The following is a 21,112-nucleotide window of genomic DNA, read 5'->3' on the forward strand; positions in this document are numbered from 1 at the left end:
CTCACTGCACATTTCCTGACATTTGGGAAAGAAGACAAGGCAGAAATGGAGTTTAAGTGTCCAACCCATTGCGCAATATCTTGTTCTAGTTTGTGTCTGGGCCCCATGGTCTCTGAGCCCATTTCAGCGCTAAAGATGTGAGATTTGTTTAGAGAAAGGGTAGAACTACTTATTATCCTATGAGAGTGTATTCACAGGAATCTGGTCAAAGTATGCTCTGGAGGGACAGTAGACACTAAAGAGGCCTAGAGAACTTACTGTGTGCATATGTGGGGACAGTGAAACTCTGTGCTGCAGAATTGCAGGTTACAGAGTGGAAGCTCAAGAAGGAATCTAGTGTTCAAAGCCCTTCTAATTTAGAAGTGGTGGGCACATTTTATGTTTATGTTGCATTTTTGATTATGGGAAGTGTTCAGGAAATATTAAAACTCAAGAGTCTCCAAATAAGAAAACCTCTCCACAAAGTTAAAAGAGAATCGAAATAAATCCCTTTTATTACTCAATTAAAGCAGAATATGATGTGCACACTGCCAATTCACTGAGAGATTTCAAAGGCACACAAAAAGTCTTTACTTTATATAACTAAGCAAATTGCATGTATGTACAATTGTATGTATGTACAAAATGTATGTAACTAACTTTTACATACATGTTATCTGGATAAAAAATAATTAGCTTTGAAGAAAGAAGAAAGAAGACTTGGCAGCCCTATTTGTCATAAAGAGTGCCTCATAAACTTAATTGGTAATTAGTGAGACTGTATATTTTTGGTAATTGGTTAAATTCAAATAAAAAAACAAGCTTCTGAAGTCAATGCTGGAGGAGATAATATTGCAACTTAAAGCTAGGTGCTCACTGAATTTAGGATCCCATCTTCACATAGAAATTGTGGGATAGGGAACTATTTTCCTTGATATTTCATTTCAAAGAGATGTTTCTCAGTTTCAGAAAAAGCATTTCTTAAAAAAAAAAAAAAAAACCTTTTTAAAAATATTTCAAAAGGATCTACAAATCTTAGGCAGATAGTATCTCTGGTTCTTCTCAGGACAATGGTGCCCTGTTTTGGTGCTGTTTCCAGCAATTGCTCCACCTGGGGAGATGGATAAGGCTGCCATTCCATTTTGGTGCTGCTCCACCCTTAATTCTACCCTGAGCCACTTCTACACCTGAGGAAGGAGGGAATGCTTTATCAATCTAGCTTTTTCCCAGCCAAGGCATAATAAGATTCGCAAAGTGACCTAGGGTATCCTAAGGGTAATTAATATCTCATTACCCTTAGTCTGTATTGCTGTTCACCCTCCCCAATGGGCTTTATTAGAGGAAGCTGCTATAGTTTGATGAAACTTTGAAGACACCTGTTGATTATTTAATAAGCACCTACACCTCTGAAGATACAAATTCTGATGAAATAAAATTAATGAGCAGGTTACAATTTTAAAGTAAAAAAAAAATAAAAACCACCCAAGAGCCAGTCAATTCATGAGTGGATTATTAATATTTGGCATGTTTACAGTGAAATATTACTCAATTTTAAGAAAGGACAGTAAGCTAGCACTGCTTATATTTTCCTGAATTGAGTGAACCCATTATCCGAAGTGAAGTGACACAAGATCAGAAGAATGGGCTCCACATGTACTTGCCATCAAATTGGTACTTACTGATTAACAGTACAGTGCTCAGATGGTGGTGGTGTTCCCCAAGGATTCAGGGCTTGGGTGGTAGACATCAAAGTAAAAAACACCATGGGTACCCCCTTAATTTACTGAAATACAAATAAATTTGGCTGACCTAATTTATATTCACAGCAACAATATGTAAGTGTTTCCTTTTCCCCACATCCTTACAAGCACTTAGCATTCATTATATTGAGAACAGACCTTCTCACAGTTGTGAGGTAATAGCACACTGTGGCTTTAACTTTCATTTCCATGATGATTAGATCGGTTGAACATTTTGACATATAGCTGTGAAACATTCATTTCTGTATTTTGAGAAATGTCATTAGTTTTATCACATCTTTCCCAAAGTATGCCTAGATAAAATCATCACACTGTGTCCAACATGTACATACACAATTATTTCTCAAATAAAAACAAAAATATAGCAAAATAAATAACAATGACCAAATAAGATGATTGCACAGGAATAAGAAATGGATATTTGATATAGTACACAAATAAGCCACATTCCAAATATATTATATTGGAGTACAAATACAGAAATGAATAAAAGGAAGAAAATGACCAATTTACATATCAACTTTCAAGATAGGATGATTTCTTTTTGTCTATTATCTGTTCTTCAAAATATCTGGCTTTATAGTTCAATGCATATGAATATGTCTCTCTACATATGGTAAATCCCACCATTTCAATGTATATGTTTCATTGTTTTAGATTTGGATTTTCAGTGGACAGTTAAATATAGCATAGTTCCTATTTTCTGAGAACTCTTCTGGGGGTTCCAAGACATCCCCATTTGTCAGATTGTAGATGAGAGGGTTAAGTATTGGAATTACGATGATGTAGATGACAGAGACCACTTTTTCTGCCCAGGGGAATGAGACTTTTGTAGAAGATACTTGCTAATGGAAGCCACATAGAATAGAGACTCCAGGGGCATGTGAGAGAAGTAAGTAGCCAGGGTTTCCATGTGCCCCAGGCTTGAGACTGTCACCAGTTGAGTGGACAGTATATATACATAGGAGGCCGTAATAGCTAAGATAGGAGGGAAGAGAAAAATAACACCATGGATAAAAAGACCCTTATATAGAGGGAAGTGTCAGCAGAGACTTGTTTAAATACAGCTGGGATCTCAGAAAGTAAATGATAACCTTCCGTGGAGGTGAATTAATGGAAAGTCAGAGGATAGAGCACATAGATCAATGCATTGAGCACTGTCCTCAGCGAAGATGGAAACACCAGGAGAACATGGGGAATGTGGTTGGGTTAGCACAATGGGTAACAGATGGCCATGTAGCAGTCCTAAGCCAGGATGGACAGTGTCTGACACTCTGCTGCCAACAAGGTGATGTGGAGGAAGAGATGAATGCCTCAGTCAGTGAGAGAGATGGGATGATCCCTAGAGAGAAAGTTGAGGGCCATTTGAGAAACAAACATAGACTTAGAGAACCGGCACATGAGGGATGGCTTGCTGATCAGAAAATATATAGGGCAGTGGACAGGTGGGTTGGGCCGAATGAGTGTGAGCTTGGTGAGTTGTGGCTCAAGTGGAATGAGCTGGGTGGAGAGTAGAAGGAAATGAGCTGAGGTCAGTAGAGAACAGGGGTCCCTACTGTTTATCTAAAACTTGGGGGCATGCAACCCTAATTCATGCATATGAGAGTCTTTATTTATTATTATCTGTATATTAGCAAAGCATCATCACTACATTTAAAGGTAAAGGTAAACATCAATACAAGTTCTAGTATTCTTTCAATTTACCCCAATGTATCATTTGCCTAAGGGACATTAAGTGAGAGTTTTTCTTTCCTTATAAAGTCTGAAAGTTGCCAGAAGAGATTAATTAAATTGAATGAATGGACCAAATTTTAGCCACTCAGCATATAGCAAAGCTTCTTCACAGCAAAAAGCTCCTGTAAGCAGTGCAAAAACTTCTATAACCATGTCATTTGGAAAGAAGCTGTATAGCATACTTCTAAGTACGACTTTGGGCAAATCAAGCTCCTCTACTTGCTGTATATAACTTTGAGCAATTTATTTATGCTTACTGACTCTCAGTTTTCTCGTTTGTAAAATGGGAATTGGACTTAATTTTTTTCCTGAAATTTGTGACTGTGGGCTCCTAGAGAAAACCAGGTATGTTATAAGTAAAGAAAACACACTACATTTTATCTCTGTATTCAGGCATATATGGACTGTTATTAATTAGGCACAGGAGGAGTTGGAGAAGGAGTTCAGGAAGAGAAAAAACAATGTTTGCATAGGTAAAGTGGTAGAAAATGGCATGGTGTAATTAGAAATTCAATTTATTTGTAAATGGTGAGAGAGCATGGGACATGTGTAGGATGCTTCAGCAGTGGCTGGTGCATAGTAGATACTTAAACATTTATGAAAATAACACAGGTGGAATGATGAAGGAGAGCATGGAAGGAAACTATCAGGAATTAGAGTTCAATACAAAGGAGCTTTATATACTGATTCTGATAGCGCAGAAACTGTGGGGGCTCTGAAGAATTTTGCGGAGGGATTGATGTGATAAAACTGGCCTTTAGCATCCCTCTAGCTAGTAGAGGTGTAGAAGATGGGTTGGAGGGGCCAACTTTCAGGGGGAAAGCATAGTTGGGAACCCATCAGACCAATCAAGGTGGCAGTGACTAGGGCTCTGCTGAGGCTTTGGCATTGATGAAGGAGAGAGATAGTTTCAGGTACTATTAGAGGTGAGATGAAGTGCACGATGGTATTTTTTACTGAGGTAGGAACATATGAAGCAGGTAAGAGAAATATTAAGAAATCAATGAGACTTAAGCCTACTTACCACTTCTATAGGAGCATCGACTATAGTCAACAGTCACAGAGGAAAACGGACAGCTGAGTATTGACTTTAGCCAACAGCACTGATATGAAGGTGCACAGCTGAGGTAGACTTTAGGCGACAGCCAAAAGCTTTTACTTTTACAGCTTTTATCTCTGTAGTTGCAGTGTGTATGTTCAGCAAATAAGTTACTACAAATCTGTGACCTTTTAACAAGTACTTACTATGAGTTATTATAGTTATTTTCCTAAAGCTGCCTATAATGTAAAGCAAGCTTTGAGTGCTTTAAATCTTTCCTCATCACACAAGAGCAAAACGGATTTGTCATCAATGTATAGCACAAACTATCGGGCAGAGTATGAGTGTTGGCAGAGGCCAAGGTTTAAGGGCCAGTAAGCACAGTACCGAAGTGGTTAAGAATATCAAGTGAAGGATATGGCTTCATAATGACTCTTGGGCTTACAAATTCAGAGGATGAATGATTGTGGTGTCTTCTCCTGAGACAAGATGTTCTGAAGTACCACATGGAGTTGTGAAAGAAGGAACAGAGTGAGCCTAGCTTTCCACCTGCTAAGTGTGAGTATGGGTTGCCCAGGGAAGGCAACCACCTTTGGGTGGTAGTTTAGCATGTGGACCTGAAGCTGCATTTTAGCACTTGTAGCATTTAGGGGAAGCTGAAGTGACAGGACTAGATAAAATTGCCCAATGAGTGTGCACAGTGAAGAGTGGAGGGTAAGTTGTTTTTTTTTTTTAATCTGGGGAGCAATGCACCTCAAAAAGTTACTACCTGTGAACTTTCAAAGATCTAAAACAATATCAGAAGCCTGATGTAAAACCTCTAGGTTGTTAAAAAGAAACCAAAATACACACACAAAAAAACAAAAACCTTGCAAAATATAATTATTTGCAAAGAAATAGTATCAAAGCCATTCTGTTTTTTTCCTACAACAATATTATTGAATCACATTGTGGATGAATTTTAATAATGCTAATGTGTGTAATGTAATGTGGAATGAGGCCCCTCCAAATCTATTATTTTTTTTTTTACCAAGTGCTGCTTTTCTTAATATTATTTTTGAAGTCTATGAAAGAGCTTGAGGTGTGCAAAAAGGTGTCTTCTCTTTCACTGTCACCTGCAACCCCATCCCTCAGCCCCTGACGCCTCCTTCCTGGGGTGCCCTCCCCACTCTCACCCATTGTACCAGTCACCACATCTCTCACTTTGGGAGGTGATTTCTGTAATGCTGAGTATAGATTTTCTGGGTTAGAAACCACAAGTAGCTCCTTGTGGTACTTGTCCCACAAGATTTAGTTATCTTTTAATATTTTTTCAGCATATTACAGGTGTAAAAGTGTTTAGGTTATGTATATGGCCTTTGCCCCACATGAGTCAGAGCTTCAAGTGTGTGCATCCCCCAGACAGTGAGCACTGCAACCATTAGGTGTGTATATACCCATCCCCTCCTCCATCCTCTCATCCTCCCAACATGTGATCAATTTAGTTCTGATGAATATCATCTTAGATCACCTTCTCCCTCTGGGGTGCCATGGTGGCCTTGCCACTGCTTGATCCAGTCCAGGGCTCTCTCAGTACTCTCTGGCAGTTGGCCTGGTCCAGGTTCTTTTGCTGTCCTGAGAAAAAAGCATTCCTGTACTACTCCCCTGCTGGGCTAGAGCTCACTCAGGCAACCCATTTTCCTGTCTGCATCCATTCCACCATGTTCTCACCTCTCAGGAGCTTATTTCATGCTCCAATCTCTTCTTGCTCCACTCACATGCCCTGGCTTCTGAGGACCTGCCTTGTTACTAGAGCTGCCCATAGATACTGCCAGGAAAGGGCTTGCTGTGGAGGGCAAACCCACAAGGTAATGGAAATAATATTGGACCTCAGCCTGGATATCTATTTTCTAAAAAAGATTTTGAAGAGGTCTAAAACCTCTCCCACTTTTAAGTACATACATAGAATAAAAAACCTCTAGGACTATCTGACAAAAAGCAAAAATTAAAACAATGATGGGGGTTCATGACTGAGAAAACATTGTGGCCAATGTGGCCAATATCACCAATGTGATCATATAGACAGAATAACCCTGTCCTATTCTGAATCACTTGGTGACTATATAGGTAATTTAAATTTTGAAATTGTGGTAAAATACACCCAATATAATATTCACCATCTTACACATGTTAGGTATGCAGTACAGTAGTTGTAAGCATATTCACACTATGTGAAAGAAATTTCAAGAACTTTTTTTCCTGAACACCGATTAAACATAACTCCATTTCTCCATTCTTCCAGTCCCTGGCACAACAATTTTACTTTTTGCTTCTATGAATTTGATTCTTCTAGATACTTTGTATAACATAGATAATTTTTTTAAACAGACAATAACAAACGTATCTCCAGCAGAGAGAAAGAAGGAACCCCTGGATTTAGTAAGTACCTAAATACTGACTTTAATGCCTGTGATTTTCCTCACTGTATTTTTATTCATTCATTTATTAATTCAGGAAGCAATGTGATCTACAATGTGTTTAGGACTGAAAAACACAGTGTTGAACATATGAGCTCTGTAGACATTTCTGCAGTTTTAAGAGTCCAACAATCTATTCCATAATTCCTCCCTTATTACCTCCTGCTGTTTTACCTGAAGGCTTCCTCACTCTCATTTTTAACATCTGTCTGGAGAACATACAACAATTGTTTCCAGACTTTATGGCCCACATTTTTATGTTTATTTGTGCTATGCTCTACCTGAAATCTATAGGTACTTTACTAAATGTATTTTTATTTTTGTTTTTGTTTTTTTTTTTTTTGAGACAGAGTCTCACTTTGTTGCCCAGGCTAGAGTGAGTGCCGTGGCGTCAGCCTAGCTCACAGCAACCTCAAACTCCTGGGCTCGAGTGATCCTTCTGCCTCAGCCTCCCGGGTAGCTGGGACTACAGGCATGCGCCACCATGCCCGGCTAATTTTTATATATATATATCAGTTGGCCAATTAATTTCTTTGTATTTATAGTAGAGACGGGGTCTCACTCTTGCTCAGGCTGGTTTTGAACTCCTGACCTTGAGCAATCCGCCCGCCTCGGCCTCCCAAGAGCTAGGATTACAGGCGTGAGCCACAGCGCCCGGCCCCTAAATGTATTTTTATATGTAAGTTACTTAAAATCAACAAATATATCTGATCAATCTCTGCATCACTAATGCCTGACACAGTATGGAGATGTGTGTGTTGGGTAAATGTTTGCTGACTGACTGTGTGTGTGACAAGTCAGAACTGTACTTTTATTCTTCTGCTTATATCATTACATAAACCAAGTGGTTTAAAAAAATCAATAAACAAAATTATCTTTTAATAAAACTAATACTTTTGTTTTAAAACATTTTTATTAAAAATTTTTGTATAGAATTGTTTCCCTTTCATTCCATTGATACTGTTTAGTTGGCTGTTGATGGTTTAAAGCAGGTATGGTGAAGGCAAATATTTTTCTATCAGATATTTGCAAAAGGATAGTAAAAACAGTCTTTTAAACCTATTATTATAATATGCCAATCCTTAGCCAAAAAAACTTTGGATAAATTTTAATATCAGTTCCAGTATTTATAAATCCAAGAAAAGATTTGTCATTTAGCTTAATTTCTAATTGAGGTATTTGGTCATTAATAAAGTTTGCCAATATACTTTTGTTCCAGTGCTTCTAAAACCTCCTTGTCTTAAAACATTAGATTTTTAAATTTGCATATTAATAGCAGAAGTTGTGCAATACAGTCTCTAACCTGAATAACAATCAGAAGTGAAACTCATCATAACGGAAACTTCATTCAAATAAGCTGAATCAATTATACCTAAATGTATTATTACTCTTTTTAATGTAACAGTAATGTGACCAAATTATTAACTAATATTAATGTGCTTGTAAGATCAGGCCAAATATATCTATAGGTATACATATCTCAGTAGATGGTGTGAAGAGTCCATTGTCACAAGATGATCTTTGTTCTCTGAAATTACCCTTTGGGCCAAGAGTCTCAGCCAAAGTTGCATTTTAAATGTCTGATCAGACCTTGTAGCAATTTCAAAGTTCTTTCCATAGCCAGGTGCTTCCCTTTGGCCATAAGGTGCCATTGGGGTGCGGTGGTGGGGAGCTTGTGCTGGGCTTCCTGGATGAGGAGAGCCACAGCCTGGGTGGCCCAGCAGCCATGGCAGTGGTGGCACCATGCTGTTTAATTTTGCTGGGCATAAAGCTGCTGGCATTTAGAATTAACATTATTAAAAGCCAATATATGTAAAAGCATATTTCCTAAATTAGAAAGACTAAACATGTCTTGCACCATATCTTTCTTGCAATCTAGCAATAAAATCTACATGAGTTTTATTAACATTATATTTAACATTTTTTTAGGAAGCTACAGTCTAAGAGAAGCTATCTTTTTCCATACATTGATACAGCACTGTTGAATTTGAGAAATAGCCTGATCATATTTTAATTGTGCATTAATATCAAACCAATATTTATGGCCCATAATTTGAGTCAGAAATTTTTATTGGTGGGTCCATAGACCCATTTAGCTAGGGTTGTTGATGCATGTTTTCCCTGCACCAAGTGGCAAACTATAAAACTTTAGGCGAAGATATAACTGTTTGCACAAAAGATTTCCAATCTCAAGGGATTAACATTTCTAATTGAGCCAATTCTTTAATCGGACTCTTTGTGTAATGACAGTTTGTGTTGGCTGGGAGCAGTGGCTCATACCTGTAATCCTGGCACTCTGGGAGGCCAAAGCAGGAAGATCGCTCAAGGTCAGGAGTTTGAAACCAGCCTGAGAAAGAATGAGACTGTGTCTCTACTAAAAATAAAAAGAAATTAACTGGCCAAATAAAAATATATAGAAAAATACGCAGGGCATTGTAGCATATGCCTATAGTCCCATCAACCAGGTAGGCTGAGGTGGAAGGATTGCTTGAGCGCAAGAGTGTGAGGTTGCTGTGAGCTAGGCTGATGCCAGGGCACTCTAGCCCAGGCAACAGAGTGAGAGTGCTGTTTTTGTCATTCCATTTGTCAGTCGTAAGCAAGGGAACTCTGATATTTACCAGCAGGTTCATAATCCAGCACAGAACATGAAAGGGGCTTTAATAATTTTATTTGAAGCTAAAGACACCTGGACTTCCTGGTGCTGATGATTATGTTATGGAAGAGACTAAAGATGTATGTGGTACTCACTGTCTCACTTCTGGCCACTGTGAGCATAGAAAACAGGATTGCATCCAAAATCACTAATGAAATTTTCAATCAAAAAGCAGCCATGATCCCTCAGATTCCTCTAGAAAGAATGACCAAATTGTTGGCCACAGTTACATGACTAAAAATGAGAACTGTGCACTGCGCACTGCACCCAGTAAAATAAAGGAAGATAAAGTCATGTAAAATGACTTCTCCAGATTAAAATATCAGATGAAGAAATATTATTCCAAATATTTTAAATGCACAGAAATCATTCTATTATATTCTAACATGAAAATACACACTCATAAGTACATTCTAGATGGATGCATATGTTGTACTACAAATACTTCATAGAACATTAAATTAAAACTTCTTTATATACCTAAACTCTCTATTAAGAGATTGCCAGATTCTCATGTTTCTTTATATAGTACTTACCATATGCATCACACACTTATTAATGCTTTACTTATTGTAATTATTTTCATATCTATGGCATTATATGGTAGGATCTAATAACAGTTTGCTTTTACAAAGCAAACAATACTGAGTTCCAGATTTAATCCTCTGGCATTCTGAATTATTTATCTGTCTTTGTACTTAAGGCTCTTACTTTAAGCTTAGGATTCTGAATCTCTCGAATCTTAATTAAGTAATCAGAATGCTGCATGTATAGCCTATAAATGACCTCAAACTCTCTAGTTAAACTTTTTTTCACCAAAATAAATAATTCTACAATTCTCATTAAAACTTTTAAAGTATTATGTGAACTCACAGGGGGTGAGTACAACAGTGAGAATATTGTAGCCAAAGTGCAGGCAGAAAGAAAAATGGCTTAGATACATTTGTAGAAGAGAATGAAGACAAAAAGATAGAAAAAAAACACTGGAAATAAATATGAAATGAAAGAAACAGAATTCTCACTTATAAATTCTCAGAGTTGTTTTCTCTGCAGGTCTCATCACTCCACATGCAAATCAGTGACATTTTTCCACCCTGGACATTTCAATCTATTACCTGGAGCCACAATTAAATTTTATAAAAAGCATTCTTATAATTGCAGAGCAGGTCATATATACAATACATAACGAACTTTGAAATAATAAAATGATATATTAAGCCTAGCAGAAGTAATAACCATGTAAGAACAGAAGATATGCATGGGCAGGTTCTGAATTAGAGACTTTAGAATTTTAAGCAAATTCATTCAACATAAAGCAAAAAACAAATTTGCTCTCAGAATCTGTGGAATTTCTAGTTTGCTAGTAAATTATGAACATTTATGAAATTACCTATTTTTTTCAATATTTCTTCTTTTCTTTTCAAAATAAGTATACATCCATATTCACACAAACATAATTACTTACTCTATAAATCTGCAACCAAAGTTCATCTTATACGTGATGTATTTGTATATTTGATTCAGTATAAATAAAAAAGTGTGTTTATTTCTGTTTCACTGGCCTGACGGGTTGCATGTTGAAAGAAAAATGTAGTACTCATTCAGTATTCAGAAATATATGGCTTTTCATTAAATGCACAAACTTTATTATAAGCATTACAGTTACAATGGAATTATAAAAATAATAAAAATAAAACTTGTGGGAACATTATTCTTCAAAGAATTAGAAATTTGAAGCCACTGAAAAAAGGATCACAAATGATTTAATTTTACTGTGTAACCCAATAATACATTTTTATAACTCATTGCCTCCAACTTTGAGTAACATGGAATAGGTGAATGTTGAAGCAAAATAACAGTTCATTCAATCTAAAACACGTTTGACACAATAAAAACATTTTTTAATTTAATAAAACAAATTAAGTTTACATGTAATTTAAAAATATTTAAAAATTCATTGTTTCATTATTCTAATGTGCAATTAGTAAATCAAATTATTGGTAATATTGTCATCATTTCATTCTGATTTTAATGAGAAGGATATTAGTCTGTATACCTACATCATATATCACTTGAAATACTGTTTTTTAGAAGTCTACCACACAGCACCTCTCCATTTCATACATCTTACATTTCAGTGATTTTAGTTTTCTATGGAAAAGTACATGAATGATGTGTACTTAATACACAAAGACTTCTAATAACTGTGACACAGCTATCATTAACCATAGACATTCACATACACACTAAAAATGAAAGCATAGCATCTACTGTTTTTAAAATTGAATAACATCAGTATTTCCTTGTCAAAGGTTGCAAAAAAAAATATACTTTATTGCATTTGCATCCCACCCTGACGAGAAAGTATATTTTACACATCATTATAATTTTCAAAAAATCTCGTTTTTAAAACTGACATACAAATAAGTGATCTAACTATTTTAACAGGGTTATTCTCTATACTCAACAATATGGTTTAAAGAAATGTTTAAATGTGTTAGTGCCTCAGCACATTTTCCTGTGAGTCCTCTGATATCTGTTTAGACTTAATGTTGATTAAATCTGTTCTGAAATTTATTATATCTGTAAAGGAGTTTTAAGTATCAATTCTTTGTTGTTCTCTAAGGTATACCTTTTTCATAAATATTTGTTCACATTCATTATATTTGTAAGGTCTCTATCTATGAAAATTTTTGTGATGTTGATCAGTGTTTCAGAAAATATTAGAGAATTACTTTCAGTGAAAGTTCTCCCATGTCCAATAAAATCTCTGTCATAACTCAAGATATTGTCAGCACTCTACATTATTATTGTTTACATAAGTATAAGTACTGTTGTGCATTTTAAAGCTAATATTTTGGGAAAGTACCTCCAAAGTCATTGCATTGATCTCACTTATATCTAGTATGATTTCTTTGATGATGAGTAAGATTGGAGCAGTTATTAAAGACTTTGTCACAATTTTCACATTTATACAATTTTTTTCTGTTATGAACTCTTTCATATAGATTAAGGTGTGAGCACTGGATAAAAGCTTTGCCACATTCCTCAAATTTGTATGGTTTCTCTCCATTATGATTTCTTTTATGAAGAGTAAGTGTTGAGCACCCGGTAAAGGCTTTGCCACATTCCTCACATTTGTAGGGTTTCTCTCCTGTATGAATTCGTTTATGTCAATTGACATGTCCAATCTTGTTAAAGGCTTTGCCACATTCTTCACATTTGTAGGCTTTCTCTCCATTATGAATTCTTTTATGTTCAGTAAGGTATGTGCTCTGGGTAAAGGCCTTGCCACATTCTTCACATTTGTAGGGTTTCTCTCCACTATGAATTCTTTTATGTTGTGTAAGTTTTCTGCACTGGGTAAAGGCTTTGCCACATTCTTCACATTTGTATGGTTTCTCTCCAGTATGAATTATTTTATGTACAGTTAGGCTTGAGCACCAGGTAAAGGCTTTGCCACATTCCTCACATTTGTAGGGTTTCTCTCCTGTATGAATTCGTTTATGTCGATTGAGGTCTCCAATCTTGATAAAGGCTTTGCCACATTCTTCACATTTGTAGGCTTTCTCTCCATTATGAATTCTTTTATGTTCAGTAAGGTATGTGCTCTGGGTAAAGGCCTTGCCACATTCTTCACATTTGTAGGGTTTCTCTCCACTATGAATTCTTTTATGTTGTGTAAGTTTTCTGCACTGGGTAAAGGCTTTGCCACATTCTTCACATTTGTATGGTTTCTCTCCAGTATGAATTATTTTATGTACAGTTAGGCTTGAGCACCAGGTAAAGGCTTTGCCACATTCTTCACATTTGTAGGGTTTCTCTCCTGTATGAATTCGTTTATGTCGATTGACATGTCCAATCTTGTTAAAGGCTTTGCCACATTCTTCACATTTGTAGGGTTTCTCTCCACTGTGAATTCTTTTATGTTCATTAAGGTGTGTGCTCTGGGTAAAGGCTTTGCCACATTCTTCACATTTGTAGGCTTTCTCTCCACTATGAATTCTTTTATGTTCAGTAAGGTGTGTGCCCTGGGTAAAGGCTTTGCCACATTCTTCACATTTGTAGGGTTTCTCTTCACTATGAATTCTTTTATGTTGTGTAAGTTTTCTGCACTGCGTAAAGGCTTTGCCACATTCTTCATATTTGTAAGGTTTCTCTCCACTATGAATTCTTTTATGTTGAGTAAGGTGTGTGCTCTGGGTAAAGGCTTTGCCACATTCTTCACATTTGTATGTTTTCTCTCCATTATGAATTCTTTTATTTTGAGTAAGGATTGAGTAATGGGTAAAAGCTTTGCCACATTCTTCACATTTGTAGGGTTTCTCTCCTGTGTGAATTCTCCTATGTATAGTGAGATTTGTGTAGCAGTTAAAGGGTTTTCCACATTCTTCACACTTGGAGGGTTTGTCTACAGTGTGAAATTTCCTATGTCCAAGAACTTTTGAGCTGTGCATAAAAGGTTTGCCACATTCATTATCTTTGAAACCTTTCTCTCCAGTGTGCCTTATCTTAGGTTTACTTAGATTTGAGGACTTGCTAAACATTTTTATACATTTATAACCTTTCAAGATTTTCCTATGGTTACCTGACAAACATTGGGTAAGACCATCATAACATACTTTCTGCCTCTTACACTCATCAACACACTCCCAGTCTTTTCTTAAAAGTACATTTTTTTGGTCAGAGCTTCCGTATGGTCTTATTATTGATTTCTGGAATGAATGTTTTATGCCCTGCTCTGGCATTGGGTCTTCAGTGCAATGGGAAGAGAGTTCTGAAAGAAATGAAAATAATAAAGTATCTCACTAATTATACTTAGGTAAATATACTTCATAATTTGAATATACAAAACTATACCAAGCACATTAGCAAGAAAGTGCAATAGAATACCATAGTCTTACTTCCATCATAGATATATGACCTCCAAAATATATTTGCAAACATGATTCATTGAGAAATCATAAGTGGTAATATTTCATGGTACCCCAGATGAGTATGACACCAAGAACCATATGGAAGGGGAAGGAACATTTGTTAATTTACCCGGCAAAACACTTCCTCCCCACTGATACAGAGGTATTACTTTAGCAGTAAAATTCTATTTCCTTGATTCCCTTTCAAAAGAGATTCAAATCAATGGCACATGTGCCCATACATCTGGTTTTTGATGGCCTTTGAATGTCTGGTTTCTATCTCCCAAGACAACTACATAACATTCTGGGAAAGATATGCACATATGAAAAATATAAATCTGCAGTATTATATTGATGGTGCAAAAACATTTAATTATGCTATCAAATTTGAAAGACAAAATAAAAATGATTATTCCCACATGTTAATTGACATAATATAAAGACACATAATTATTGACATCTATATCATGAAGTTGAGGGCAGATATAAATATTATGAATTTTTATGTACAATTGAAGTTAAGTAGTTATCAGTTTAACATAAGTTGCAGCTTCTAAAGATTTTAGGTAATTCTCACAGTGAACACCAGAAAAATCTTTAAAGCAATACATAAATGAAGGTGGCCACAGAAACAAAATATATCACTAAAAGTCAGTGAGGTGGAATGAGGAGAAAAGGAGTGGAAAGAAAGACTAAATCGTGACAAAAGTTATATAAACAATTAATATTAGGGCAATTTTGAATCCTTCCCTTTTAAACAATTATGCAAATATTTATGTAATAGTATTTCTAGTCAGAAGACACAGTTAAATAAAGAAATTAAAAAATCCAACTCTGTTCTCTCTAAAGAGACTTGACTTCATACCTGGTGAAAGCAATAGACAAAAAGTGACAGGAAATAACAAGACATACCATGAAAATGCTCAGCAGGCAAGAGCAGTGGAGTTCAAAATTATATTAGGCACATGACTTTAGAAGTGCAAAATGTTATAGTTTATAAAATATACTTTAAGTCAAAACTGCCATAAGAGATAAACAAGGACATTTAATATAAAAAGAGGTCATTCACTGAGAACTCTTTAAGTATAATAGATATATCTGATATTTATCTATATCTCACATAAAGGTTCTCAAATATATAAAAATAATTGACACAATTGAAGCAAGAAATGGACATAAAAATAATAGGATAGCATGGTATTCCACTCTCAATACTAATAAAGATAGTCAAATTACTAGTAATAAAATAGGAGATTTGAAAACACTAGAGAGCAACAAGACCTCAGACATATACAGAGAACACTCTGCTAAATAATAACAGAATATACAATATTCTCGATAGCTCATAAAAATTCTTCCTACAAAATCCATCTGTTCAGACACAAATCATGTCTTAACCAATTTTTGAAAATTGAAATTTTACACAATTTCTGATCAGAATGAAATGAAACTGTAGATAAGTGACACAAAAAAACACAGAGAAATTCAAAAGCATAGGAAAATAAACAACACACTCTTGAACACTTTCTTGTTCAAGCGAAGAAGACCTAATATTGTGAAGATGTCCAAAGTGATCTACAGATTAAATACAATTCCTTTCAAATTTTCAATTTCATTTTTTCAAAAATAGAAATAGCAAACCCTAAAATAATATGAAATCTCAAGAGACCACAAAGATGTGAACAGTCATCACAAAGAGAAGCAATGCTATAGGTCCCATGCTTACCCATTTTAAAACATTAAAAATGTATACTTTGGAGTATTATTCAGCTATAAGAAATAACAGTGATATAGCACCTCTTGTAATATCCTGAATAGAGCTGAACCCCATTATCCTAAGTGAAATATCCCAAGAATGGAAAAATAAGCACCACATGTACTTGCCAGCAAATTGGTTTCACTGATCGACACCTAAGTGGGCATATAGGAATAACATTTATCGGGTGTCGGGCAGGTGGGAGGGGGAGGAGGGGATGGGTATATACAAACATAATGAGTGCGATGTGCACCATCAGGGCATGGACACCTTTAAAACTCTGACTCTGGGATGAAGGCAACACACATAACCTAAACATTTCTACCCCCATGATATGCTGAAATAAAAATAGAAAAAAGATGATATAGTAGTCAATGAAGTTATCTAATGGCAGAAAGACAGACTACTGGACCAATGAAAGAGAAAGAAACACAAATAAACTCTTGCATATATTGTAAAATAAATAATTATCTTCATATGCATATTTATTTCACCATCGTTTACAAAAGTCAGTAGATGAAAGCAACATAAACTGCCTTTGCCAAATGAACAGATAAATACAATTTGAAATGTAGAAATAATGGATGATTTCTCAGCTTAATAAAACAGATTCTCTGGTAACATCCACAGTATAGGTAAACCTTGATGACTTCATGCTTAATGAAATGTCAGTCACAGTAAGTCAGATGTATGTTGATTATATTTATAGAATATTTCTAAGCTGTTACACTCCTAGCAAAAGAAAATAATGCTTTTTGTCAGCAGTTAGGCAATGGGCATAATGGGTAGTTTTCTCATGTGTACTGAATTTTACTTTTACTTAAAACATACATTCTAGACATATATTGCATGATGATGTAAATGTAGCTAACATGACTGATGTGAATAACTAAAAGTAATTACCATTGCAATTTTTGTGATTTTACAATAATTAAAATAAAAATAATATCTTAAAGAGATACAGTGATCAACTTTTCAAAACTTTCTTAAATATTACATATTACAAAACTGTCTTTTTAATTTCAAAATATTATGGGAGTAAATCATTTAGATTATGTATCTTGCTTTTGCACTGACCAATCAGAGCTACAACTGTGCCCATCCACAGATAGTGTGCATCACACCCATTATGAGTGAATTTTCCCAAAACCTTCACACCCTTCCTACTGCCCAATATCCACTGAATTTTACTTCCCTTTGTCCACATATGTGTTGATCGATTGGTAACAACTTGATAGTAACTATTTTTGGTGCTTGTTTATCCATTTTTGTGATACTTCACTTCAAAGAATGGACTCCAGCACAATAAAGGATAATACAAAAGGTGTTATTTAGCCACTGAATTTGAGGCTCAGTAGGACTCCAAGGAATACATATATCACATATTATATGTATTTATAGATATATTTATATAAATGCATTTTTACGTGCCAAGGTTGTTTTCACCTCTTTGCAATTGTAAATTTTGATGCTATAAACATTCAAGTGCAGATGTCTTTATTATAGGATGATATTTTTACATAGGTTAGATACCAATTAGTGGGATTTCTGTATCAAATGGTAGTTCTACTTTTAGTATTTTGATGTGTCTCCATATAACTTTCCAGGAAGATTGTAGCAGTTTGCAGCCCCACTAGTAGTTTATAAGTGTTCCTACCTCTCTACATCCACAGCTACACTTATTTTGGGCTTATTGATAAAAGCTATTTTCGCTAGAGTTAAGGGATACCTCCCTATGGTTTTCATTTGCATTTCCCTGATGATTAGAGATGTACACACTTTCTTCATGTGTTTCTTGGCCATAGTACATGTCCTTTTTAAGACTTTGTGTTCATATATTGGCACACTTTCAATCAGGTTGTTTGACTTCTTCTTACTGATTTTCTTGAGTTATGTATAAATTCTAGTTATTAGCAATTTATTGGATATATAGCATGCAAATAGTTTCTCCCATTCTGTAGGTTGTCTATTTGCTCTAGTTATACCTTTAATGGCTGTGTAGAAGCTTTTTAGTTTGATGAGGGCTGATTTATTTATTTTTGTTGGTGGTGTGATTGCTTTTGGGTGTTCTTCGTAAATTCTTTGTCTAGGCTGAAGTATGTAAGAGTATTTTCAACATTTTCTTCTAGAATTCTTATGATTTCATGCCATCTATTTTGAATTGATTTTTGTGACAGATTAGAGGTGTGAATCCTGTTTCACTCTTCTACATATGGCTATCCAATTTCACTGGACCATTTATACAAAAGGGATTCCTTTCCCCAGTACATGTTCTCGTCTGCTATTACATGCCTACATGAGGATGGTTTTATGTCTGGGATCTCAGTTCTGTTCCTTTGTTCTATGTCCAGTTCTTGTGACTGTGCCATGCTGTTTTGGTTGAGATAGTCTTGTACTATTGCTTAAAGTCTGGTAAACAGATGCCTCTCAATATGTTCATTTTCCTTGAGGTTGTTTTTATGTTATGGGGTCTTCTCTTGTACCATATGAAGTATAGAATTCCTTTTTCTAAATGTGTAAAATATGATGCTATTACTTTAACACGAATTGTATTGTATTTGTAGATCACTTTTTTTGGGGGGGGTAGTATAGATATTTTAACAATGTTGATTCTGCCTATCTATGACAATGGTATGCTTAATACTTGTTTTGGAGGTATATAAAAATAAATTCTAAAGTGTGTTGGAACAATAAATACCAAGACAGTTTTAGAAAATACAAACATGGAGCATTGCACTTCTTGATTTGAAAACAAATCTACAGGAATAAAAGCAACATGGTCCTGGCACAAAGACAAATAATGAGATAAAAGAACACAGTGGAGAACCCTGAAATAAACCTTTGTGTCCATGATCAAATTACATTCCTCAAGATTACAATGACCACACAATGAAAAAGAAGAGTCCTTTCTACAAATATTGTAGAAACTGAATATCTATGAAAGAATATAATGATGTTGGGCCCTTTCCTTCCACTATATGTAGAATATATTTTAATTGAATTAAATGCTTAAACATAAGAAATACAATATAAAACTCTTAGAGTAAAATATAAAGGAAAGATCATGATATTGGTACTGATGCTGTTTTAGTAGAGGTAACATCACATGAATATGCAATAAAAATGAAGAAAAAATGAGATTGCATCAAACTTCAAAATTTCTGCACAAAGACAAAACTTAGTAGAGTAAAAATGCTTCCTGCAGACTGGGAAAAATAGACGGAAATTACGTATTTCATAAGACTTAATATCCTGAATATATAAAAAAAGACTACAGTTCAGCAACAAAAAGTGAATGGCTTGATAGTTAAATGGACAATGGATTGATCTGGCATTTCTGCAAAGCAGGTCTACAAATGGCCAAATGGAATTTGAAACGGTCCTCAAAATTATTAATGTTTTGAGAAATGCAAAGCAAAATCACAATGCAATATTACCTCATATCCATTACATTGAGAATTTTTAAATAAGTAAATATATATACCTATATACATAAATATATATGGTAAGAATGTAGAGAAATTGAAAAGCTGCCATGTCATTCTGAATCTTGAATTCTAATATTATAAAAAATAGATATAGAAGTGATCAGAAATTTAAAATACATAAAGAGTAAAATGATTTGCATTTCCCTGATTATTAGAGATGTTAAGCATACTGCAATGAGATAGCACTTATCTCCAGTAAAATGGCCTTTATCAAAAGGCCCTAACAATAAATATTGGCATAGATTTGGAGATAGGAACACTCCTAAACTGCTGGTGGGACTGCAAACTGGTTCAGCCTCTGTGGAAAGCAATATCGAGATACCTTAGAGCAATACAAGTAGATCTACCATATGACCCAAAAATTCCGCTACTGGGCATCTACCCAAAAGATTAAAGGCACTCTACAAATGGGACACCTGCACTCAAATATTTATTGCAGAAGAGTTCAAAATCGTGAAAAGGTGTGGAAAAAACCTAGGTGCCCATGAATACATGAGTGGATCAATAAAATGTGGTATATGTATACAATGGCATACTATTAAGTATTAAGAAACAATGGTGATGTAGCACCTCTTGTATTTTCCTGGATAGAGCTGAAACTCATTCTACTAAGTGATGTATCTCAAGAATGGAAAAACAAGCACCACATGTATTCACCTGCAAATTGATATTAACAGATCAACACTTAAATGGACAAATAGGAATTTCATTTATCGGGTGTTGGGCAGGTGGGAGGAGGGGGGGGATGGGCAATATATATAACCTTAACTTTTGTACCCCTATAATATGCTGAAATTATAAAAAGAGTAAAATGAGCAATATGGTCGGAGGGGAACTATCCACTAGTTTTATCCCAAACAACAAAAATTTGGCAGCCATCAACAGAAAATTACAATTATCTGAATTGGGGGACTTAAATTGATGGTCATTAAATGCTAGAGGGACCACAGAAATAGGAAGGTCATTTTGAATATTCAGGCTCTCATCTAGTGGCAAAATTAAGGACTCCTTGACCTCACTACACACTATAACATGGGTCAACCATCTGGGATACACAGAGTCTCCAGTGGTTCCCTGTGACAAAGTTGGAGTGGTGCTGCTCATCCAGTGACTTTGGGAGAGACACACCTATGTGAAGCCATGAAGGCAGGCCTGTATAACTTGGTCTTGCTATCATCTGTAAAGCAGACCTGTGACTCTGCTACAGCAGTCTCAACTACAGTCCATGTCCAGTTCTTTCAGTGCATAGATCCACATGGTGACCTGAAGGGAAACTTCCAATGCACTCATTCGGAGCCACACCCATCCACACAGCTAATATCAGCCCCACT

General features: G+C 35.4%; 1 protein-coding gene across 1 annotated transcript in view; it reads right to left on the minus strand.

Annotated features, from left to right (window-relative positions):
* The window catches only part of LOC142866373 (uncharacterized), a 39,581-nt gene extending 25,413 nt beyond the window's left edge, over nucleotides 1-14,168 (minus strand). The window contains 1 exon segment of the mRNA XM_075999746.1: nucleotides 12,730-14,168. Within this exon segment, the coding sequence (XP_075855861.1) occupies nucleotides 12,730-14,168 (1,439 nt within the window).
* Nucleotides 14,169-21,112: the final 6,944 nt, after the last annotated feature.

The sequence above is a fragment of the Microcebus murinus genome, unplaced genomic scaffold (assembly GCF_040939455.1).
Source record: "Microcebus murinus isolate Inina unplaced genomic scaffold, M.murinus_Inina_mat1.0 scaf004_hap2_Mmur4.0, whole genome shotgun sequence".
NCBI classification, from domain to species: Eukaryota; Metazoa; Chordata; class Mammalia; order Primates; family Cheirogaleidae; genus Microcebus; species Microcebus murinus.